A 27,346-nucleotide genomic window follows, 5' to 3' on the forward strand; every position below is an offset into this window, starting at 1 on the left:
TATATGTAATAAGGTCATGGAATTTCAATTATGTTTACCTGTATGATTATTGAATGATATTTGTTTACATATATTATAGTTCAATGAAATTTCAGCAGGTTTGGTGTCATGGTTTACTGATAACAAACTATCCTAACTTCAGTGATTTCTAATTCGTACAATTTTGGTTGTCTATGCATTATAGATCAATAGACTATTGTATCTATGTCAATGGAATATCTGTTGTAATTTCCTTGAAATCGCATTGCCTTACTTATTTCGCTGTTTTCGTAATTCTATACTTTTACTGAATATGTTTATGTGATGACGTAAATCTATGTGAATATACTATTAAGTCGATCAAGATCATTTCTTTGGAATTTCTCATTCTAAAGTACTTCTTGCTCACATATTACAACAATAGGATTATTTATCTTGTTGACAATGGTCAACATTATTATTATTAGTATTATTAAACACAATTTTGATTACCTTCATTCTACGTGTTTTGTTTTAGTGAACGGTTTACGGAAGTTTGGTTAGTGTTTTAGGTTCACTTCTCTCAAACAGAAAGTTTTAGAGAACAACCTGTCCAATAAATCTATGACAGGTATGATTCCAAGAAATCGATCGTTGCTTATTAATTATAAAGTTCGTAGAAGGGTCTATAAATTCGCGACAATATAATAGGGTTTTTTAGACGTTCCACACTCGTCCTGTCTAGCTGATCTAGGAGCTTTATCAACGACAGGAAAACCCCATTTTTTAAAATGAACTTCAAGTTGTTTCTCATTCAATCACGAACACAACAGTATCCACTCTGACATTTTTTTCCTGATCTTTACGTAAATTAGCACAAATTCATCCATAATTTAAAATGTATGATTGCCAAACGGGACTTAAGCTGTGCCACTTTATGATTTCCTAGGCCAAAAAAGTACTTTTTCGTACATTTTGTCTACTTTACTTCAACTCTTTTTTTGCGTGAAATAGATACATATCATCTACTTTTTCGGTAACCTAGTGAAAAATAATTATTGTGTAATGTCTCTTCAAAAATGTAGGATTGTTAAATCCCATCCGTATTATATGTAGCTGCTTTTTTTTCTTATTGAATAAAAGTGATGTCTAGTAAAGTGTTTGTTTTTCATCTGTTCGCAATATTAGATCTTTTCTTTCCTTTTTCAAGCGGCATTACAGTTCCTGAGGAAAAAAACATAACAAATCAGTTCAGCTTTTACATAGATATAATATATTTTAACCGATTGTAAACTAACATGGTAGGCGTTGATGTATACAACACTATTGTTATGACTTATAAGCTAGATTACTATTTTTAGTAAGCATGAAAATATTTCTCTTCAAATTCCTGTTTAGCTTATTCGAACAAGCAAACAGTTTGAAATCACCATTTCCTTCTTATACATCTAATTTTATTATTTTTTTTTCAGATTTTAGTTTTAAATTAGATGACTCACTTTTCGTGGACACGCAATTTAATAATATATATATATATATATAAATGCATAAATGGTCTCAGATTCTGTTCTAAGTTTTGGCATTCGAACTATTATTCAGCTATTTACCCTAAGGGTTGTTTCATACAAAAAGAGAAAAAAAAGTTCCCCACTTAATACATTTATAACTGGGAAAAAACTAATACTTTCATTCATTTATTTATTTGTTTTTATTTAATCGTTGTAATTTTGATTAAGATTGTATTAATCCGAATTTCAAATTGGTTGAATGACTAATTCACGGTTATTTTATTCTATCTGTCCACATTTATCTGTTTCAAGAAAGCTTTTGTTATTGTTGTGTTTTTAACTATTTTCTGTTTTATCAGACAATTATTACGTTGAACTGTCTTTTGTTAGTTTCTTTCTCTCATTTTTAATTTATTTGTCACTAAATATTTATTTTCTCTTCTAGATATCATATTGACTTGCCAGAGGATTATCCAATCAATGTAAAATTCCTTCGAACTTCAGCTATGGATGATGATGCTGATAATGATCAGGGTGGTCGTTATTCTGGCAATAAACAAGATATCATCACTTATTCTCTATGGCCAATATCCACTTTAACGTCGGAACATTTTAGTTTACGTGGAAATTTCCAAGATCAGTCGGATAGTTTAGAAAAGTTAATTTTATTTAATCCTGAATTACAAACATTACGTAAATTGTTTAAAATAGATGGAAAAGGTTGGATCTCACTTAGATCTTCTTTAGATTTCGAATCAAATCGTGAGCATATATTTCAGGTATATCTGTCTATCAATTGATCGATAAAAGTAGTTGTGTTTATTCCTGAATTTAACAGAAATCTACTTATCTACCACTTGTAGTTATACTATATCAATAAGTTTTTGTTGAGTATTTAAGCAAAAGTGTTTTAGGATATACTGTAAAACTTTTGAAATCAATACTTCTCATCTTTAAACAAGTTATTCGGGAAAGAAATCTATTTTGACTAGTTCTTTTATATAAATTACAGCGCTAAATAATTGTGTCTTTTCATTATGTTGTTAGTTCGGGAGACCAAAGGTCCTGAGTTCGAGTCTCTCGCATGGTACCGTGAATACCCACTCCTGTGGAGTCCCTCACTAGGACGAAATGATCGTCCAGTGCTTCCAGATTTTCGTTGATCGCTTCATGATTTCGATGATATTGTATGTCTATTACAATTTGATTAGTTGTTAAGTGAAATTCAACTACATGATTTTAAATATACAAATAGTTATTAAAGAAAGAAATTTATGGAACACATGAAATATTTATAATTAATAATAGGCTGGAAAAAGTAACTTTAAATGTTGTTAAATTGAAGTGAGGATGTATGAACAATGATGATAAAGATGTCTAGGTAGAAACTATCGTTTCAATAACAATGACAACAATAAAGAGTAAATTAGAACCTCCTTTATGAAAGTAAGGGTGAAAAACGAAGAAAATAGGGACTACTGAAACAACAAAGTAAACATATAAACTAACGTTTTGATAAAAAGAGAAATCTCTAATACTAAACGGTGAAAGCAATATGATGATAAAATATTACGAAATTACGAATTACTCGTATTTATAAAAAGAGAACGCAAAATAATTCTCTTATTTGTCAGTGTCTGTTCATAATGAAATTCCTTTGTAGGACAATCCACTTCTAACAACCTTTCTAAATAAAGAATATTTCATTCAGAAAATGATTTTCAGAGGTTTCATTTTGAAGTAATATGTGTACGCTGAATCATGTCAGTAATGAAAGTGGATTACTATTGATGACATTAAGTGTTTATCATGTCATGTATCTGAATGTTGTATAAATGATTCTATACATATATAATAAACTAAAGGTTAATGAATAATTACATGTCTGTCAGGATTTGACTAGTTTTCATGTGAAATTTGATCACACCACTTTTAATACATAAATCATTATTGTAGGAGTATAAACGTTCTATGTTTGTTGACTGCACGACAAATGTATTTGATATGGATATCTGCTACTGAAATACATTTGAGTAGCCTAATGTTTTTTCATGGTTTTTCATATCCGAACTTAAAGGTCATGGCTACTGATGCTGCTGGTCATTGGAATACTAGTCGAGTACATATTTTTGTATGTGATGTAAATGACAATCCACCTTATTGGCCACTTTCACCAATCCGTAACGATTCTTTGGAATTTATTCTACCAATCGATTTGAGGAAGCGTCAAATATTGTCAGATGAAATTGAAATTTTAGAAAATTGGTGGCCATCAAACGATGATGAGATTATCTATCAGTTATCTATAATGGATCCTGACCAGGATGTACAGTCCGAAGTTAAGTTTACCCTCGTCAATGAACACTTGCCTGCTTTATCCTCCCAAAATTCTCACGGGAATAGTTTTTTTTATATTCAACCGTCGGGTGCTCTATATCTTCGCCAACCACTGGATAGAGAACTATCATCTGTTCATGTTCTACGATTTCAAGCATCAGATGGACAGTTTGTTACACAAGACCTTTTTGTTTTACGTGTGGTAGTTAAAGATGCGAATGACAATATCCCAATATGTATACAAGTACGTGTTCATGATTAACCTGTTTTGTTTATATGCACAAGAATGCTATTGAGGTGTAAATGTTTTAAAAACTTAGGTGGATGTTTATTCCCTCCTCATATTTTCTCAGATATTTTGCTCAATGTGTTGGGTATATCCGCCCTTGTAAGTATCTTATCAACTGGATTTCTACAGTAATTTTCTAATTATCTCTGAAGTGTAGTGATTAGTACATGGTTCCTATTTAATCACTGTCTGTCAGCTATCCAATACTATAACCGTAATGTTTCGCCTATATATACTGACGGTCGGATGCAGGACGCCAACCACGAAAAGTGGCTGGGCATGCATGGGAATATTCCTTCTTTTTAGGAACTTGCGTCGATCATTCTGTTTTATTTTTCCATTGTAAGATGATCACAAGATGGTATTGAAAAGCATTCTCTGGTAGTATTGGTACATTATTCTTTATATATATATATATATATATATATATATATATATATATATATATATTCATATAATTTGTCGTATATATTCCTGTAAAACGTTTTCATCTCATTTTAATTCTAATGAAGCCTGATCGCGTTATCACAGTCCCAGAAAATCTGAAAGTGGGCACAATTTTGGCAACATTAAATGCAACAGATAGTGATGCAGATCCTCACAACTCTGTGATCACATATTCTATTAAATTTCAAAACTCAAATTCTTTTGTCGTCGATACTTACAAAGGCACTGTCACTTTAAATACCTCATTGGATTTTGAACTAAGTCAAGAACATGAAATTATAGTCGATGCAGCAGATCCGGGAGGATTCAGTTGCTCATTCAATTTGAAAATAGTTGTTTTAGATATCAATGATAATCAACCAATATTCGATACCATAGAGATAAATGCTATTCCAGAAGATGCCCCTCTAGGAAGCTTGGTAGGGAAGATAAATGCTCGTGATTTGGATTCTGGTAAGTTTTACACTCCTATCTGTTTATGTCGTTTTATTTTGACGGAATTTACATTTGTGTTTTTGTGTATGGTGACCCATATGTTCACAAATGGAAACGTGGTTTCTTGTTTTGATTTCTAATAATTTAAGGTGAAATTACTAGCATTTAATATTTAACTATTTATTATTTTATTAGTAGTAGTTTATAAATTACTGAACTAGTCCATAATTGTGTCAGACTGTATCTGGTTTCATTATTTCAAAATAATCAATGCAAAAGCCTCATTGATTCTCAGTTTATAGATGAAATATTTTTGGAAGACAGATTTCGGTTAACTAAATGCTAGAGGATGGACAAATACTACCACCATTTTTTTCTTTTTGCTAAACATATTTGAACTACTGTGTATTTGTAAGTAGTTCAAGTTATCACGTACATTCTTGCAGCTACTTTTTTTTGTAGCTTCATTAGTTCTGAAACTTTCTATATTAAACTTTGGAACAACATACCTCGGCAAATAATATCGTTTTCAATTATATCTTTGTCAAGATTTTCTCTAATATTCAGTGGAATCTATATGCATATATGAACTATTAAACCAGTCAAGGTACTAGTAATAATTTAATAGATTACATAACTAAACATTATAAAAAGACTAATGGATTAAAGAAATATATGTGACAGTAAAATATACTAGTTAGACGGTGATGCACCAGATGAGGTTCTAAATTCGAGTGTTTATGAAAACAACTGTGAATGCTTATAGTGACTCGACTTTTTCGATTTATGGTTACTTACATTTTGTAACATTGACCGTTAGTGAGCTAACAAGACTGATCTTGTAATTGTTTTTTTGTGTCAACTGTAATGATAATCACTATATTTGATTATCTTTAAATTGTTGTGCCAAGGAGTACTACAGAGATTTGTTGTAACTTCAAATGTTCACGAAATTTAACATACTCTCTCTCTCTCTCTCTCTCTCTCTATATATATATATATATATATATATATATGGATGTCGAATACGTTTGTCGCGAGAGTTTAGCCAAAGGTGTTCTTGTTGTTACTCCACTACAATATGCATTCTGATTTGATTCACTCTGATTAATTCTATTAATATGCAAATTGCGAAATGATTAAGTATTTTATGTTCTGCTTTATAACTTTTTCGTGTTTCAGTCTCAATTTCAAGTTTTTCATGTTCACATTTGTGTTCTGTTCCGTCGTATTTTTAGCATAATTAATCAATAATGTTTTAGTTAAGTCCTCTTTTGATAATCTTACCAGTTAACTTACTCAATGTACTTGTGTCGTATTTCGAGAATACGAACAATTACTGCTTTACCATTATATATTATTCACTAATTCATATTTATTCCGTTGTTTCCAAAACAAACATCACCTGCGTTTCGTGTAGATGCATGAACGATCAATGTGAAACGATTTGCAGATATGGAACTGTTAAAGCATTCTTTATTCGTAACTTTTTTTTACTTACGCTTTACTTAGTCTTTGGTAGACAGCTAGTTCAATATTCATGCTTTATTGTGAATAAAGGAATGTTAAAAAATAGTATGCATTAATTTTTCCTTTTATGTAAGCTTTTATTTTGTACGAAGTAGCTTTAAATGAAATTATGTAGGAAAGAAATTCGATCAACATATGGTTTGCAGAAGAAACCAACTTTTTTCCAAGAATAACAACTTATTTGTCAAGATAGTTTCTATCCGTTCTCGAAATTTATCACTATGTCTACAGCCTTTTATGGATAAGCCATCATTACCGACCTCGTCTACTCATAGGTGGTTCACTGCGTTTTACTTTATGGGTGTGAAATGTGGTCATTAAGAATAGAAGATATTAGTGGGTTACTAGTATTCGATTGTCCGAGATAGTATTGCTTTAATCAGTGACTTGATTTTGATTTTATCTGACAGCATGTCGGTAGTAATGATAATATTAATTTTATAGTTGAATTCATGAGTCAATTGAAGCTAAACCACCAGGGAAAACCTGGGAGCACTGGAAGGCCGTGTCGTCCTAGTGTGGGACTCCTCAGAAGTGCACACTTACGATCCCGCCCCGCGAGATTCGAACCCAGGACCTACCGATATCGCGCGCGAACGCTTAACCTTTAGACCACTGAGCTGGCATCTAACATAGGTAATGGCTAACTTCAACCAATAAAATCTTGGATACGCACTGCTGAGGAGTCCCACACTGGGAAGAAAGAGCCATACAGTGCTTCCAGGTTTTCCATGGTGGTCTAGCTTCGGTAGTAATCTTGCAAAACTTAAACTCCTTCTCGACATATAGGTTGTCCAGCCTGTAACAGCCTATGTCCTGTTAGATCCTATATTCGTTGGTCAACTTGTAAACCCACTTTATGAACTCTCCAAATAAGTTTTAACCTAGTCGACTTTTTAAATGTATGCCAGACGAGTACATCACATTTCCATCATCCGCAAGCATAAAAGATTTGGGTTTTGATCCATAGTATAGACGGTAATACTCATTGTTGAAGAGTGCATATTAAGATAGTACAGTTCTTATATACTTTCTAGTCTCCAATGGTTGTGTAGCTAAAGTCACTGGATGATTTAAAAGTATAAACTTAAAAATTTCCACGAACCTCTGTACCGATAATTGTATTATTGCTTGATAACTTTAGTTTTGTCCCGGAACCTGGGTTTTAATAGTGAAATCGTCGAATCGCTGATAGAGATAGTCACTGCGATACAAATCTTATTAAGTTTTTTTTTGTACAGTAAGTTTTACTTTTAATTTCAAACCAGTTTTTTACTCACTTCTCTTGGGTTTTTTCCACACTTAAAATACGCTTGATTGAATCAGTGAGTTTAAGTCACATTGTAGTACATATACTTACCTGAATCTATGTGCCTTGGGTACACAATCTGGAAAACTTTAGTGAGACTCCTAATATTTATATTTTGATCACTTTCAGCAATATATTAGAATAAAATTCTGTTTCTTGTGATACTCCTTTAATTATTTTCGTCGAAATTTTCCTTTTCACTGATGGTAAGCAATATTAATTTGCACAAATATTTATGGTTGAATATTAAGTACGATGGTTACTTATACTATACTACACTAGACTTGTTGTATACTATTTTGATAGATTTGTTTCTCATATTTAAAAAAAATTGATCTCATTCATTATCTTCAGATAAGATTCGATCAACTATAAATTAGATGTCATTTGGAAACATTTAATCTGAATGCCCCCATCTATCTATTTATCTACCTACCTATCTCTCTCTTTATATATATATATATACATATATATATATATGGCCACAGATGGAAAAAAAATGCTTTGTTGTACACTGTGTTGATTAGTTTCCAATTTTTCTTAGTTTAATGTAGATTTTTCCAAATCATCTAATTATACTTGTCTTCTTTATTCATTGAATTTTTATTTAAAAAAATTTTTATTTTCATACCCTAATTTATTTTTCTAAAGAGGTATAGTCATAAAACAACAATAAAATGTTTGAAAGCGCTTTTGAACTGAAATTTTCTTTTAGTTGGTTAAAACCTTCATTATTTAGGCAAAGAATAAATAGTTTCGTGTGTCTTGTAATAAAAATAGCATTTTCACTCATATGATGTAATTTGAAGTCTATGGAAAAACAGCACAGAAACTCATTTTGGTTTCATAGATTTTGTAGATTGATAAAACTTAGGTCAAATTATGTTTAATTAACTTTTTAGTATTCGCAGTAATTTTCTTCTAGGGGGATTTGTTGCAGTCTTCAACATTTATATTTGTAGGTGCAGAAATATGACCGCTATTTTGTAAGGTCGGTGAATTTTGTCAGTTTTTTTAATCATTATGTCTGTGATTTTCTAAAAGTAAAATATTTCTTGTGTTGGTGAAGATTAAAAGATATTTCTCAAATGGTGCTATAAACCATGAATTTATCTGTGAAATATTTTTATCAAAGCAAAGATGCTTTTTATAAGTTGATAGAATTTACACTTGTAATTAATTTACTCACCCTGTAGTTTATTTTTTAAAATGATTGTTATTGGCTCATGTTTTTTATTGGCTGTCGATAAAGGTCATCGAGTGACCAATAGAAACGTACTTATTAGCATGTATTTATTCTTTTTCGTACAGCTTGTGCAAATTGAAAGCAATAAGTATATGAAATATCTAGTACTTTACTGATGGACTATAAAATTTACCTGTTATTCAATTGTTCATTCTTTTCAATTTAGTTGATACTAATCGATTAGTCTACAGTCTCGCTGGAGCTCATGACTCCAGTTTCAGTATTGAATCACACACTGGCTTATTAAGAGTCAGTCGACCATTGGATCGTGAAGTTAAAAGTATTCATACACTAACTGTTATAGTAACAGACGGATCACATCAACATTCTACTGCAGGCGAACAGTCTAATTCATTCACGTCGAGTGCAACATTTACCATAAAATTACTTGATGTTAATGATTCACCTCCTCAATTTGTGAACACATCTGCTCATCGGATAAGAATATCAGAACTGGCGCCTATAGGTGAAAGGCTAACTCGCCTCAAGGCGATTAGCCAAGATGAAGGTGATAATGCTGTGATACATTATCGTTTGCTTACTAAACAACCGGAATTTGGTTTAAATGAAACAACTGGTAAGTCATTCTGTTGTTAACAATTTAAATAAATATCGTGTTTGTGATTTTCTTTTACGTCCGTGTATTTACTAATTGAACTAGTTAAAACTGTACGTTTTGATAAATTTAAAATATACTATCATTACTTAACAGTTCATGTTATAAAAATTGCTGTTTATTTTTTAATCTACCTAATTGATTGTTTTGTCTAGTTAACCCTTTTCTTCATTGATGCATCATCATTCATAATCGCGAATAAGAATAAACTTTTAAGCTACACAAATTATTTGAGTAGTTGAGTGATCATTTCACGAAATTAAATTTTCAGGTGTTTCAAAGTTATCTATCCTACAGTTTATAAATCCTTATTTTGTGTACATCCGCAATGTAAAATTTGTATATAGAATATTGTTAAGTTCATAGTATATTTCATATAACTGTAAGTTCAAATATTTTACTTTTAAATCCTTATTATAGTTCTAGAATGTGCTTCAAAATTAATTTTGGGGTGCAACTCCCAAACTTTCCATTCAAATTATTGTCTGTTTCCATTATTCCTATTCAAAATTCATGTTTCACCCCATTGTGTTTTCTAGACCATTCCAAAAGAACAAAGGTATATATGACCTTACAAATGGACCTTGTATCGTAAATACAAGTTATATTTATTACTATGTCCCAACTAATACAAACCTAACTTATTTATCATTTGTAAATTATAACTAATGAACGTCAGCACTCTTAGCAAGTTTACAAATGACTGCTGTCGTTAATTTCCTTTACATCATGAATAGTTTTTCCGTAAAATGACACAAAGTAACCAAATTGATTTAATTTTGTGTTAAAAAATGACCAGCCAAACTGTACAACTCATGAAAATGTAGGTTTAAAATATACATGTGTAATTTTAGTATTTTTCTTCTTATATATATATAGTAGAGTGAAAATGCCTTTAAAAAATCACTATCTTCAAATGAATCTTAACTGGAAAATTTGGCTGTTTTGGTTTTCTCTCTTTTTCTTAGTCATTTGCTTACTTGAATGTTTAAAGGGCTTATGATAGATATTTATCATAAATTAATCGATCTCTTGACCTTTGGCATATATACATATACATACATAATATAATATATACTCAGAATATATTTTTTATAATTTTAATACTAAGTGATTTCTATCAACATTTTTCATGGATATGTACTTGGTTTGTTTGTGTATAGGTAGGTGGGTATGGTTTGCTTACCTATCCACACACGCACACAAATCTTTTATGTACACTTATACATTACTTTTGATATATACATTGTTGCGGTAAATGTATTTTTCTGTTGAAACCTAGTCATTTTGTTATTGAACAACACTGGTATTCTTGATATTAGAAATGTAGTGAAACGTACTAGTCACCAGAAAACTGATTCTCTCCGCCATGTTTTAAGCTTAATTTGAAGTTGAATGGTGATATAATGCTCAAATAGGAAGGTTCAAAACTATTGACTCATTGGTTGAAAACAGACTTTAAGCATTTAGCTAGAGATAATTTCTCGAATACTATTTTGTAAAAAAATTTCATATAGAGCTTTACAGCCGAATTCCGCTAAATTATGGATTCTAATTTCGTTCACCTACACTGATCCAAATAGCCGAGCATGAAAATTTTAATTTTATGAAGGGAAGCGGAGTATTATTGAAAACTATTGATCATATTTAACAACTAAGCAAGTACTTTGATAAATGAGATTTCGTGTATGCTATTACTCAAAAAGTATATTCATTATCACATAGTATGATGTTCTAACTAGTTAAATAAATTATATGATTGACAGACTTGTGAAATCCTCAATCGTTCATTGAATATGTCTTACGAATTGAGCTGTGCTACCTATAGTACTTTCATGTAATGATTATTATAACTTGTGATATTAGCGTTTAATGAAGTCAAATGAACTCCGTCCATTTATAATAACAACCTATGCGAGTTACCCATCCCTCGAAGGAAAAAAATATCCATTTTTTAGATTCAGTGTTTTTTCATATTAAATAAATTCAAAATAAAATATATAAACACTAAACATGAATCTTGTTTGATTTAGTATTCTTAAAGTTTGAATTGTGCTCGCATATACATTTATGCACCTTTTGTTGTTTTTTTTCTGCCCCATTTTCCTCCACACTAATAAGTGTTTGTTTCTTTCTAATCTTCCCTACTTTGATGTAATTAATCTTTACATTACATGTCAGATAATGATTATGTTGTTATACTTGCATACTATCTCCTTTTCTCATTTGATTTATGCATCAATAACTCATTCATGATAGATATAATCCTATCAGTTTATTAAACGTATCAAGGAAATAGTTAACCATGTTAATTTATGATATTATATCTTTTTTTATTGATTATATAATTAAAACTTATTAATGATTGTAATTTATTTCTTTTTATTTCTTCAGTTTATTTTCATATTATTCAGATAATTTAATAATCATAAACAGGTTGTTACAATAGGTTATATTGTTGTTAGTGGATTTTGTAAATGCACTACGAAGTAATGTATTTTTCTTCTGTACGGCTTCCAATGTTCTTTAGACGCATAAAACGTTATTGAACTTTGTTTACTTATAATCGTGCGATAAAGTTGTACTATTGCTCATACACATGTTCTATTATAAAGCTCATTTCTTTTTGTTATAACTTGTGACCTTTGTGCCCTGTTTATATACCACGTGATACGATCGCTAATTAGAGTCACTGACTTATTGACCGGACCAATGACGCATAAAACAGTAGGAGCTGCCTAGAGTTCTTATCGGTCCTTGATATAGCAGCTCTTCACCCAACCCAGCCAATTCAGTTCAGACCACAAATATCAGCCTCCGTTATATCGAATCATATATCTCAAACATACTTGGTTTATATACAAGCAAATCAGACCACATCACGCCGTAAAATAGAAAATAACATTTGTACAAGATCAAGCCGAAAAGTGACTGTGATTGTGAGAAACTCTGACTAGTAGATGGAGAATAACTTGAGAATAGTAAATCATGTAACAGTAATCAATAGATCAAATAAAATTATAATAAGAGGAATATAAGTATATGTAATTCAGTTTCTTAACAGTTATACAATAAGAATATATGTATATATAATCTGATTTAAATTGAATAATCATACTTTCAAAAAACTTTACTATTGTTAATATTAGGATCTGTTAAAGAGGTATTCCTATTTTTATTCGCCTGCTATAACCTATTTACTAAGTACATAACTCTTCATAAATTGTTTATCCAATGCATAGTTATACTAAAAGAATACCAACTATTGAATTATATAGAGCAGGATTCAAACATATCTACTTATTTAAAAGCGAATGTTTTAACTACTCACACGACACTAAGTAACTCAAATAAATTTACCGCTTTCTTATAATTGATTGAAATTAGCCACCACTACATATATTCAGGTATATTCAATGATAGAAAAACTCTGTTCAAAAAATAGTGTTTTATTTAAATACTAGCTTATTGTTTTATGAATTTATTTTAATAGTTTAGTAATTTACTTTACAGAATTCCACTTATCTATTTTTAGATAAGTTGCCACTCAAAAGTAATCCTTTCTACAAAAATTCTTGTTATGTATACATTATATATAAATGATGAATTGTGTCTTGTCAAAGTATATATTTCAAAGGGCGACATTGTACATATTAATCATTGGTTTTTCAGCTTTCTTCTTCCTTAACTACTTTTCAGTGACTACTGCCTTCTCAATAAGTTTGTCATTTGAATTTTTTTTTTAAAAAACAAATGTAAAGAAAGGCATTTCATTTATTGATAAGATAAATAAGTATCCTAGTTATAGCTATTAGCCCTAGATAAAGGGGAATCATACATAATATGTGCAAATTGTATGTACACTGAAATTTATTCAATTATTATAATATAATTAAATATTGCGCCGAACTGATGTTAAATAGACAATGATTTTTAGAAGTGAATTACAATGATAGTATGTTAGTAGTATTGATGATAGTTAGTATTTGACAACAAAAACAACAAACATGTAAAGAGGAAGAACAAAAACAAATGATAAAAAGAAATATCTACATATGTATATCTACCATTTGCATCGAATTCATCTTGTTGAAACGATAAATGATGTAGTGCTCTGTCGTGTAATTTATTCAGTCTTTCATAATGATTAATTGGTTTTTTTTCTAGGAAAAAAAACCTATTTGACTATGTAGACGGATAAAAACTAGGTTGATTTTGATTAGTTTTCCAGATGAGGCATATGCATTGGCCACTACTATTGCCACTACTGCCACTAATGGTACTACTGATATATATTCATTATTTCATATTTATTTGTGTACATGTATGTGTTTATAGTAAGTTGATATGATAATGCTTAAGTATTTCACTAATATATATATATATATATATATATATATATATATATATATATATATACTTTTAAATCATCTCTTACGGCTGCAAGTCAATCACATGTACCAAGGCCAATTGATTTATAAACTGTTCAACTTATGTATGTTGTTATCAAAGAATTGGGGTTTTGGCTAAGAAATTCTTGTTTTCAGGTTATTTTCTATTAAGCAAATAGTTTGAAGAAAAGGATGATTTTTAGTGAATAGAAATTCTGTTTGATATTGAATTTTACTTAATCGACAAGAGCTTTAGAAATTAGGATAATAGATTTTAGTTGCGTGAATTTATCTACATCTCAATAATCTAGAAAGTTAAATATATTGAACATAATGTTTGTATAGTATGACGTAACAATGCAACAAGTTATGTTCTTACAATTCTTAACTGAGAATTCTTAAAAATCAGAGCGAAACATCTAAATTAATTATAAAAAAAAAGACTGATAACATGACAGTTTTAAAATTATAGACAACTCCGAAACTTTATAACTAATAATTGTCAGATGACTGTTATACTCAGCAGTTTCTCGGTTTATTCATGAAGTTACTGTTAGCGAACATTAAGTATTTATCACAGTATATTCGTTGGAAAAGATTATTTTTTTTGGTTTATTAATTTATTGCTTTTAGCTACGATTTCATTTCTGTACTTGCATGTTGAATATACATTGTTCAACATGATTGTGTTTGCATGTTTATTGTTGTCGACGAAAAGTCTGTCATCTTTTTAACAGGATTAATTCTTCAAACCACTTGAAATGTAATCAGTTGTCAAGTATAAACTGATGATATGGTGTCTTTCTTATGTTCTTACAAAATCACTTCATCAAATCATGCAATTAAGTAGATATGTACTGTTATTCCATCGTTAAGCTCAACGATTTCATTACCGGGTAACTAAATAATATGAGATGATCATAATGCCCAAGAAGTGCTGTATACAAGTTGATCACCTAATTGTTAATCTTTTGTAACATCTATTCATACTATACATCATGGAATTTTATTACTGTCAGCCATTATATTTTAGCGTTTGTGTAATTTTGTAAGCTTTAAGGATTTAGTTTTTCTTAAATCTTCTTATTCATCAAGATTGACATGTCCTACCATCGGAAACGATTAGTAATACTTGAATAAATTACTCATCATCATACTATCAACAGTATAAATGTGTTCTAAGAATTTATATTTAAAGTTACACTAGCATTGTGCTTACCAGATTATAGAGAAATTCCCATGTTATGTTAGACTTTTCTTAAATAATTTGAATATACATTAAATCATTAGTTAGATTTTTCGTGTACTATGAAAATATTACCGTATCACGATCTACTTATTATGATTTTTATTTTTAAATGAGATGTTTTTGTAGAATAGAATTTATTGTTGAGCTTTTGTCGTTGTTGTTGTTCTCATTCATTGCATAGTTGGTAAATTTTGTGATTATCCTAATTCTTTCTCTCTCGCGCGCTAAAATTGTACAATTGCATCATGATGAGAACACATGTGGTACTGTACACACGTAGACATTCAATAATCATTCATTATTTATTAGTCTCATTTCATACGACATGCATACATACATGCATATATTTTTATAGACTGTTTCAGTTAAGTTAGTGTTATATAATTCATATGAGTTTGAATGACAGTAATTTATTAATTTATTTGTAGTATACATAAGGTTTCATTCAAACCTGAATTGTATCCCTCCTAATATCTTATACTGTTTGTTCATGTGTAAGTGTATGTGCTTGTGCACACGTCTAGATGTGCATGCTTGTGCACGTATGTATGTATATTTGTGTTGGTGATCGTCTGTTTTATGATTGTTATATCATAACTACTTTGGCTCTACTTTTCATATCAAAGTTTCAATTTACATTCCATTTCCTTGGATTAAAAAATACACTTTAATACTTAGTATATATTCATTCTCATCCAAACTGTTGCTTCTTTTTTTAAAATAACACTTAACAATTCCCACAAATATTATCATGTGCTCACTAATGATTAGTTTCAAGAGATAACTCCTAGAGTTTGCGACTAGTGAGAGTCAGCCATGTGAGGTGCAAAGCAGTAGTCCACAGCAGTACCATGAATTGACCGAAGTTAGATATACACACTATTGGATCTCGAATCATTGGTCTAAAGTCTAAACTATCTCTTCAAGACCTGAAGATCCTAGGTTTTGCTGAGTCGTGGATGGGCTCTTCTGAATACTTCCACTCTTACAGTGAACAACTGTTCAGCCCTTCCATTAATTGTCTAACTCGGGTTGATTTTGCTTTTCAATAATGTTAAACAGTCTCCATAATCCCCTACATTGAAAATTAGAATTTCTAAATGATCATTTGTACTTTATACGTTCACTAATATCCAAGAGACATTGAATCCTTTTCTTTTAATATTACTTAATTTATCTGAGATAAATAACAAGGTACTAAATCAATTTATTGATGGTTAATAGTTTTTTATTAATCATCCTGCATGGTTAAATTTCACTTAAACATAACTTATAACATACACAAGTCACTAAAACTCATAAAAACAGACAAGCCAATCATTCTATGTGGTGAAAAGCATGTTGCTTTTGTAAAATAACAAACAATTACCGTTGAATTTTTTCCTTCTCAATTTGTTAGTGAATATGGATCACGAACGAGGTTTCGTATAACTCTTGTAATGTACAAAAGATCATAATAAGTTCAAATAACTGCCGATAAATTCCTTTTTAGATATTAACTAATTATGCCACGAAATCGAATGACTTTAACTTGTTTAAAAAAAATTAAAGGTTCATAGTTTGATTTATTCTTTTCATTCAAACACTTAACTTATCAAACGGATGAGGATTTCAGTGTTGTTGTATTTTTAAAGCTAGATGGTTTACTCGTAAGACTTTTTGTTATCTTGATAAGTAATATCATCAGTGAAAACCTCCAAAAGAAGTTCGTTATTAGAGTTTCTTCTCGAGTTCTCAACAGTTTTTTCTATCAGCTTAAGATGTCATTAGCTATATTTTCGGAGTGCAGCTACAAATGGCAACAATAAAATCTATAACAATTTTGTAACTCCAGGTAATTTTGATTCTTCTTCTCTAAAAGTTCATATGTCAACAGAGACAGACCAAATTTTAGCTCTGGAAATCAATAAGTAAACACAAATATTTACAAATAATAATAGTATCTGTTCTTAATAATTATCCGTTCAGTAATTTGATACATAGACTGTTCTTTTTTATTTGAACTAATCCTTCATCTTGCAATTGGCTGTCATTTTCTGACCACTTGATAATCAATGTAATATTTTCTCAGTATATTTACGGATTGAGTGACATGAAGCCCACGTTACCAAAATTAGCTATATTCCATATCTCAACATTTTCATAATTTACTTCGGTTGGTTCAAAGCTGAGTACGTGATCTATTTCATTATTTTGTTGTTAATTGCACGAAAGATTAGTTACCGACTGTATTGACTGAAACAAAGTGCTATCTTATTTGTGTTGGGACGGTTTCTGAGAACTACGACGAGGCCTTCAGAGGCCCTAGAACAGCCGAAGAGTTTCCATCCAATCAGAACATGATGCAGCTTCCTAGAACATCAACGTGGCATGCTACTACTGTCTCTTTGCGGATTGACTGAATCATAATGATATAACAAACGCAAATATCTATAAATACACATGATTTTCTGTACATTTTTATTCTTACCCAACAAACACTTCTCCAGCTTTCTTCTGTCTTGTGATTTTGCGACTAAGGGTTCTATACGTTCGTGTCATAGTTGTATACCGTATTCTGAGTTAATCAAGTTACGATCATAACAATTTTTCTCTATCCTTTTTAATAATGAGATTTTTATCTTTTCAAGGCATTTTTTTGAACGAGCCGAAGCTTCTTTCTTTGTTTAAAGAGAATAAATTGGATTTTTTTTTACATTAGGACATTTTGTGATGATACTTTATATCATCGTTCGTTTACCTACCTGACTACTAATACTACTACCACCACTACTAACTCCTTGGTAATCATTTGTTGTGATTCATATTGCGAATGTTGATCAATTGCTTTGAAATTATTTTTTCTTTAAAAAATTATTCAATTTTCAAGATTTTTCTACCTACACTCTACATGCACATGCCTAATTAGTTAGTCAGATGGAAACAATAAAGTAACTAGGTTACTTTTTCTTTTTAGCAATGTACTGTTGTGTATGGTAAACCTTTGTTTAAAGAAAAAAAAAACGACTTTCTTTCATAACCTTTTTTTTCCCAAATTCAAATATAATAAAAAAAAGGAAGAAATTCAAGTGCATAATTATCACCACCTTCCAATTGCTTTTCTTTTCTCTTTTTATTTCTATCCTCCTTTCAATCAATCATCAGATATAGGTGCATCTATGACAGATAACACCTGGATAATATTAAATTTTTCCAAAAAATATTTATTAACACTATTTGATCTTCATTGCTGTTAGAAATTTAATAGAATTAAATTTGATTTGCAGTTATTCTTATTTTCATTTAGTCTTATTATTATTGCATTATGCATTAAAATTGTAGATAATTGAAGTGTTTGAACAATATTATCTGCTTGTTTAATTGTACGTTTAATGATGAATTATACAATTTTAAATGATCATATTTTTCATAATATTCAGATTAATTTCCATTATTTTTGTAAAAAGAAAGAATACGATTTTGTCTTTTAACATTTTAACAATTGAGTTTTACAAGTCGATCTAAGCTAGACGACCATTGAAAACCTGAAGCCATTGAACAGTCTGTTTCGTCCTAGTTTGAGACTTTTCAACAGTGTCCATCCACGATCCCACACGCGGCACTCGAACGTAGGACGTTCGGTTTCACGCTTAAACGTGTAGCCTGTGGAGCTAGCATTCAATGGTATTATTATTTAACTTCAATCAATCCGTGATCTTGTGCAACATTTTATTTATATGTTAAATTTTCTTGTATAAATTGTATGAAAATAAAAAGAATGACTTAAAAATTGGTTTTAGTTATAGTGTATAAACTTTTGTATAAATAATCTAACTTTAAACTGCAATTCATCTGATCCTATTGTTGAATATGTGTCATCATATGAACTATTAACGGATTTTAAATGTGAATAATGTTTTCAGTTTCAAAATAGATCTAAACAGCTGGTTAATTTAAATTTTGTTATTTGTCATAGATTATTTACTAATTTTAATTAAGTTATGTATAACTTTCAAAGTAATTAATTGTTTATAATTAATAGTATAACCTAATAAATTGTATATTTATCTCTTTAAGGTCATTTACAAGCTATTGACGTTCATTTCCTTGTGTTCAATTTTCTCATGGATCTTTATATAAAATGGTAAAATAGACTTATAGCTAAGTAGGAAAATTTGCAAGTATAGCTTTCTCTGACTTGAATGATTTAATTTAGAAAACTTTTTATAGTCTTTTTAGATAGCATCAACATCACAGAGATCTTGCCAATGAGCATTTCTCTTTAAATCTTTATCATTATTTCTTGTGGACAGCTTGGGATGTGATTCATTTTTCCCAACGATTATGTTGTCAGTATTTTAAATTATTTCTCGAATATCTTTCCCTTTGACTTGATCTCTTACATTATGTTTCACAACCATGCTTATTAATTGACTGATTGATTGGATCTGTTTGATTATGTTTATTTATTGCTGCATTTACTGCGTCTCAAACTTCTAAAAGTCTCGTAATCTTGCTTATGTTGACTTCGCCTGAAAGTTTTACCAATTTTCTAGTTCAATTGATACTTGAAATTTTTGCATATGGCTTAACGATAACAAATATATGTCATGGTGTTTTATAACCAAGTTAATTAGCTAGCTGATATTTACCGAAAGATCAATCACATTCTTTGTACGATATAGTTTTTCATCGCAATTGTTTCATTTTGTCGCATACATTATACACTGGGTTGATGAAGTTTCTATACGGTTGATATGGGAAATAAAGGATTTTCTGAATATCCACCAATTTTTAATCAGTGTAAAGTGTCTCCACTTTCAGTTCATCACCTTTTTTGTGTGTTTAAATTTATTTTTTTTGGTTATAATGGATCTTACCAAAAAGAAAGATTACCAGTATTTTTTTTAATTAAAGAAACATACACAACTTAACAAATGGCTGATTCAATTGTAGTATTTACTATTTAACTATATTTTTGTGGATAAACAACCTCTTGTCAATTTAACTGCCTGCATTGAACTCTGAACATTATATACATGTATATATTCAAAACTGTTTCGTTCTTGTTAAATAAGATTGACAATTGAATTCATTAGGAACAGTTATTTTACATAAATGAGATAATAGGAGTGTTATAACAATAGTTTGTATGAAAGTTTTCTGTCCTCTTTTCTTCCTTATATACCATGTAGGCTCTTTTAATAGTGTACAGATGATAATCCCATGCAGCAGTTGTTTTGATACATGCGTCCACTTGACGAAATTGAATAGGATAAAAATGTATAAAAAGACCGAAAATGGTTAGGTGTACGAGCGACCATTACATTCCTTGACATTATTTATAAGTGGTATCAATAGTAGTTATTATTTGAAAAAACTACAATTATATACCATATACATTAATTTGTTGAACAAATGTAAAGTTTATGGTTTAGTTAATTGATTTGTAGGGATTCATTTAATTTATTATCAGCTGATGTCAACTAGAGAACAATTTTAAAGCCGTTTCGGTCCAACTGTTGAGCTCACCAATCAGTAAGTATCCTATTCAAAGATTGAGGTCGTTTAATTTTATAGTATATCTTTTTTATAGATATTTATTCTTATTGACTATTTCATGAGGATTGTTAGAATCCGATTATTTATATATATGATTGTTAATTTAAAGTCTCTATCTTTGTATATCACATTTGTGTTATATCATCTGATTTATTTCCGTGTATATTTTATATCATCGTTTTTATGAAGGGACTTGTATCGTTTTTTTGAAATAAGTTTACTGAACAACATTTTCTATGAAACTTTAACCATTGAGTTTATACTGCCTATACAGAAACGACTGGAAAAACCCCTTAACGAGCGTAGTCGATTATTGTGTAACTACTAAGATGTGGAAAGTACATATTTAAAGTAAATTCTAACAAAAGTAGTTTGTTTGGGATTTATTTCCGTCCTTTAACACTATTTTTTAAGCGATTCCTATTTTCTTTACAAATCGTAGACAAAACTATGAGAAACTACCAAGGCTCACACTAAAAATAATACTTGCAATCTACTATCAGCTGACCTTGTGAAGACATTAAGTTTATTAAATTAACATGAATGAATATATTTTGGGCGGGGGAGATGGAGGATTTACAATAATCAAATTTATGCTGACCACCAGTAGATTGGAGATAAAAGATAATTTAAAATATTGCTTGTTCTCTTCATTAACCTAATAAATTACCTATAAACATCATTTTTTTTATTTATGAAGCATAACACTTTTAACCTCACTAAGTCATTTTGTGTATGTCTGTTGATAAAGTGATTTGTATTTAATTCTATGATTCTGTTGATCAAGTTAATATTATGTATCGTTATTGTTATTCCCATTGTTAACAGTTTAATTAATTTATCATTTTGATTGTGACTTAATCAAATCATTGTTGTCTTTCAAAAAAAAGACGACTGATTATACAATTTCATTTTTATATTTAATTTTGATCCGGTTATTTCATATCTCATTAAAATCACGACCTGATCTAAGTAAGACGGCCATTAAAAGCCTGGAAGTGCTGGACGGCTATTTTGTGCTGGTATGGGACTCAGCAGTACCCGTCCACGACCCTGCACCTGAGAATCGAACCTAGGACTTTCGGTCTCGTGCGCGAACCCAGCTTCTACACCACTGGACTAGGATTTACTAGTATGTAGGTTTAATCTCAATCAACTCATAATGTTGCGCTACCATCTTTCTTTGTCTTCAGTGAATACCATCTTCATCCGACACGATTCAGCTTCCCTAGTCGCTGCTTTTCATTTGGACATTAGAAATTTCCTGTCGAAGCTAGTTCGTAGTGAGTATAAAATAATTAGCAATATGGGGTTGTGGAGACTGTTGAATTTCATTTAAATCACGATCAACTGACGATGAGTCCCACACTAAGACGAAACGGCCATCCAGTGCTTCTAGGTTCTCAATAGTTGTCCAGTTTACAGCAATCCATGATTTCAATGACATTGAACAATCTCTACAACCTATACTGACTATTATATGTCTGTTAGTGTACACTCACATTCTTTATTAATTTCTTAATGATTTTATTCCTTTTATTATTCATTGTGATTTGCTGGGATTTTAAGGAATCTCAAGTGTTTTATTTCAAATGAATTATACCTATAAGCTACCATGTGGAAGGAATTTTTAGAACCAGAACTTGTTGGAAATAGATATATTATACTATAAAAATGAAGTTTTAACAGATTTTAATTCCTTTTGTTAATTGAAGTCCGATTAGGTTCAAAATTTTTAAACAATTTTCTACCTACTTAGATTTAAAATGCTTTGTAATATCCCTCATATTCACAAATTACGTATGCCTTGTAGATTGTTTAAATGATAGGCTTAATTCATTGAATAGATTTACACTAAGTAACTTGAAAAGTTTGTTGGTTATAAGAAATCCAGAACCTGGCACATATGTCCATCGGTCGCAGTTACTACACCACATCAGAGCAACGAGATGAAATTATCAAGATGGATATCAAAGTTCTGGAAGTAGTAATGTCAGTAATGGAAAAACTACTAGACTAAATATTATTCGTAGAATAAACGGATAAAGTAGTTCTAAGTGCCTAGAATGTACGCGAAGACAAAGACTGGATGCATCCGATTTTGAGTCATGTCACCAACTTCTCTAGCCGCTATTCACCATTATCGCCTGCACTTGCCAACATGCTTTAGTTCAAATAGTCAATGCCTTCATAAAGTGATTCCACGTTTTAATTTGATTACTCACTAACTATATAGATGTAATCTATTCAGATCCCAAATAACTCTTTTTTATCTTATAATTCTGTAATAATACAATCTTTTTTCTCTTCCTAAATAAGTAATTTGAAAATTCTCATAGATTATTCAAGAACAAAGTGTATTGAGGCGAACGGTCGTTTTCGATTACTTCTTCATCAAACTCTACAGTTACAAATCCATAATTATCATTTTTGTTTGCTGCAACAGACAAAACAGTAAAGTTGAGTTCGAACTTGTTATACATTGAAAGCTGCAAACTTTAGGTTGATCGAATTTTATCTAGTACGAATTGCCAAAAGAAAGATAAAATCATGTCTTTGGTAATGTTGAGGAAAGGTCAATACATTAAGAGTGAGAAGAACTCTCAATCAAGGTGTTGAATTTTAATAAATGAAATAAAGTCTTATGTTAAACAGGCTGATACAATTTAGGGATCGTTGTGTCGCAACAATAATAGTAATTATAATGATTATCGTGAAGAATGAGTATCGTATAAAGGAAGATGAATGTAAAAATAAAGAGAATTCAGCGAAATTTTTCTTTTCCACGAAATCATTCACTTATGCCGTAAATTCGTATATATGGTTTGATAAATATATGAGTCTATAGAAGGATATAAAAGATTGCATCATAAAGTGATTCGAGATTTTAAATATCAACAGATGTTGCGTAATAATTAGAATCATCGTTCACCTCAATACACTTTGTTTCTAAACCCTAATTTATTTAGTAATATTTTACAAGCTTTACGTAACTATCCAATTTCTCTTTCAAATATCATCAATATCATTATTTTTGTTAGTATTATTGTTATTGGATTACTTCTCGTGATTACTTTATTCTTCTCTTGTCATAAGAATGTTTTTTTTATTATAAATTTGAGTATCCGATGGAGATTTCGTGATACCCGTTTAAAAACAACTCTTCAACAAAAGTAGAAAGTAAAAAGAGAAAATGATTGTTGACAATAAAAAATCAAATAGATTATAGACGTGGAACTGAAAGCCTGTTCACTGCTAGACGTGTCAAAACAAAAGTAAAATAACCTTTTCACTATCTCATCGTTCATTAATCCCTATCTTTTTTTTTTTTACCTTCGCGTAGTTCCATTTTTCGGAAAAGGCAGTTTTGCTTCATTTTATTATTCTCTATCTCTTACGTTTACTGATAATAATCAGATTGTTTTTCTTTCTGTCGTACTGGTCTTGTAGCTGCCTCTTTTTTTATCTAAATGTGCGCTGAACATTATGTTACGTATGCAACTATTATTATTATTATTACTATTATTATTATTAGACTGCAGTTAAACAATGTTCATTAGTTTTTTTCTCCTTAACATTGTTGTCATTTGGAGTTTTATTTTAAGATACAAATCAAATTTGATATGCTTTTTTTACGAGCAGTTGTTTGATTCACTGTCTAGAACTCTACAACCAGTATGTATTCTAGTCGATTCAGTGCAAATAAGTATACGTTGAACCATAAGATATATCCCAGGAAAAGTTCACGAATCAAATGATATAATCAACAATTTTCATCTTCATATAAAGTTATTCAGGAAAATTCCTCGCACTTTTTGATGGGACTATTCTCTACTAAGCGATCAGTTGGAAGGGGACAAACTACCATGTCTAGATCAACATTCTGTTGAGTATCTAAGCTGGTTTAATAGAACTCTATGCATCTCACATAGGTTTTCTTCAAACTTCTGTAGCGTCAGATCATTATACTTTGTTTTAATTAATGTCTATTTAATCATAAGCTGTATTAATATACAATGTCATGTGTAGCAAGAGAAGTAGACTGATAATCCATAGCCAACTAGGCAACTCATCTGGAACATTGAGTCGCGAAGCCATCGACTGTCAGTTAAGAAAATAGTTGAGTTTGAAGTGTAGTAACTTGAATTTCTGAGCACATCCAGTGCAGAGATTGTCAGCGACAAGCTTTTCAAACAAGTACTAGTTTATGATCTTCACTACTAATCCAGAAATTGTACTTGGTATGTTTATTTTAAAATAATCTGTTATGAGTTCTGTATCAGTTACATACACCCTAAAACTATACTGAACCCTAAAATCTATCAGATGTTCTATATTGTCACTTTTTCATGCCTAAAACGATTGTTTTGTAATTGAATTCAAGCCCTTGAACTCATTGATATGTAAAACTATTTAATATCTGAGAGTAATTAATGTGTCAAATGAACCGCACCGGAATTATACATGATTTAAACACACTTTTTCACTGGTTGGTGATCATAGCATGACAGTGACCTTCACCATTGAAAATCAAATGTGAATTAATTTTTGCAAACTTATTTTAGTTTTAATTAGACAATAAACTGCTACTAAACAACTTATTGTTGATCTGGTTCCAGGTGCTGATTAACTGTTGTTCATCTTCTGACCTAAATCTTATTTAATTATATCAAGTGAAAATGATTAACGATATCTTTGCTGAAAGAGATATGGATAATTGATTTAATTCGATTGCAGATGACTTTCACTTAATCTGTAGTTTGGACTTTTTTTTTATAATATATTTGCAATAAAAAAAATCATAAGTAAAAGGATTTTTGTAAGCAGTTTGGTCAGTAGTCTCTTGTAATTTGTTCGACCAAGTTGTTTTTCGTATGGACTTTTGTTAGTAATAAAGTAATGTGAATATGATATAGAATGGATGAAATGTGGCTAGCAGTGGAACCCAGGACGCTCTTCTCGTCCTACCTGGGGCTCGTCAGCTGTATGTACTGGCATCCCAGAGCTGATGTTCTGTTTGGAGCTCATATCTAGTACCCCTTGCTTCAATACGCGCTATCCACTTGGCCACTCATTTGTGTAACGGCCATGAGACCTAGTTCCATTTGAAAGGGTTTGGATTATCCCTGTTGTTGATATTTTTGGCTGAAATTTGGTCGGTCTTCGTTGCCGTATAGGTGATCTTGTGCGGATTGCCTCGACAGACACTATTGATATAGAATATATGGAATGTGGCTAGCAGTAGAATATATAAATATGCTAACTAACTAATTGATCGGGGTAGTTCAGACCTATATTTATTCGACTTCATCGATTTCAAAAATTCCCAAGTTTCGAAATGGTACCAATGTATTGCAAGATTGTGCTTGTCTCCAACGCACTTTATACATTAATTTGGCTAAAATATAAACTATTTTTAAATTGTAAGTAGTTAAATCTTCTCGTTGTTAATGTTAAGGACTCCAAATGATCAATCTATTTTGGATTATATGCACTACGAATTGATTACCTGAATATTCCCGTGTAGTCACAAGTATTTCTAGTAAAGTTCAACTAGTGGCACCTATTATACAAGCTAGCAGGTATCTGAACTCAGTGGATAACGTATTCGGAGTTTGAACCGAAAAATGCCGGACTCGAGTCCTGATGCGAGCACAAACATTAGGTACATGGGGATATAGCGGACGAGTCCTAAATGGGATGAAATGAAGTAATGTGGATTCTTCTACTAGTTGTAATTATTTCAATCTTGATAAATTCGTGTTTTTCTCACATCATCATTCTGGCAGTCCTGGCATTTAAAACGAAATGTGTAAAATTTAATTAAATTTTCTATCATGGTATAGGAAAACTATAAAAAAAAAAGAAGCATACAATATTTACGCTTATTTATTTGATTTACTATGGAGTTTATTATTAGAAAAAACAAACTTAAGAAAGTGCATAACACTGAATGAATGGTTATTACTTGCATTTATTCTATTAGAAATTTCATCAGTTACAGTATATTATTTTATATGTGCATAATAGAAGTGATTAAAAATCCCCGTGAGATAAAAAACATTTTACTATCTCCTTTACTTTTTCATTTATCTCATTCAATCCACTGTGTGCATATATTCAGCATAGATCCTAAATTTATTATTGAAATATATATATACCTTACTTCTCACATATTTTTCTCCTCAAACTTTTATCTTTTTTTGAATTTAATTTGATTAATTTTGCATAAATTAACTGCATGAATTCGTATTCTCTAGGATTCATAACTTTATTACTATTTCTATGGGTATTTCCGTATATTACTGTACTGTTTTTTTAAAAAAAAACAATCTTATTTGGTATTGTTAAGATACATTTTGCCTTTGCTTTGTTGTTGCAGTTCTTTTATCATAACAATGTCAGTTGGATGAGATGGTATTGAAGTTTTAGTAGTGGTAGTGCTACTATCATCACTACTTCCTCAGTTTTATCAGGTTGTTAATAATAA

General features: G+C 30.4%; 1 protein-coding gene across 1 annotated transcript in view; it reads left to right on the plus strand.

Moving 5' to 3' along the window:
- Smp_135610 (putative cadherin) overlaps positions 1-27,346 on the plus strand; it is a gene marked incomplete at its 5' end in the record, with an annotated part of 145,620 nt that overhangs the window by 83,016 nt on the left and 35,258 nt on the right. Inside the window, 2 exons of the mRNA XM_018796826.1 lie at positions 4,624-4,992; positions 9,226-9,636. Of these exons, the coding sequence (XP_018651928.1) occupies positions 4,624-4,992; positions 9,226-9,636 (780 nt within the window). The remainder of the gene's footprint in view (positions 1-4,623; positions 4,993-9,225; positions 9,637-27,346) is intronic.

Source organism: Schistosoma mansoni, chromosome 4, assembly GCF_000237925.1.
Source record: "Schistosoma mansoni strain Puerto Rico chromosome 4, complete genome".
NCBI classification, from domain to species: Eukaryota; Metazoa; Platyhelminthes; class Trematoda; order Strigeidida; family Schistosomatidae; genus Schistosoma; species Schistosoma mansoni.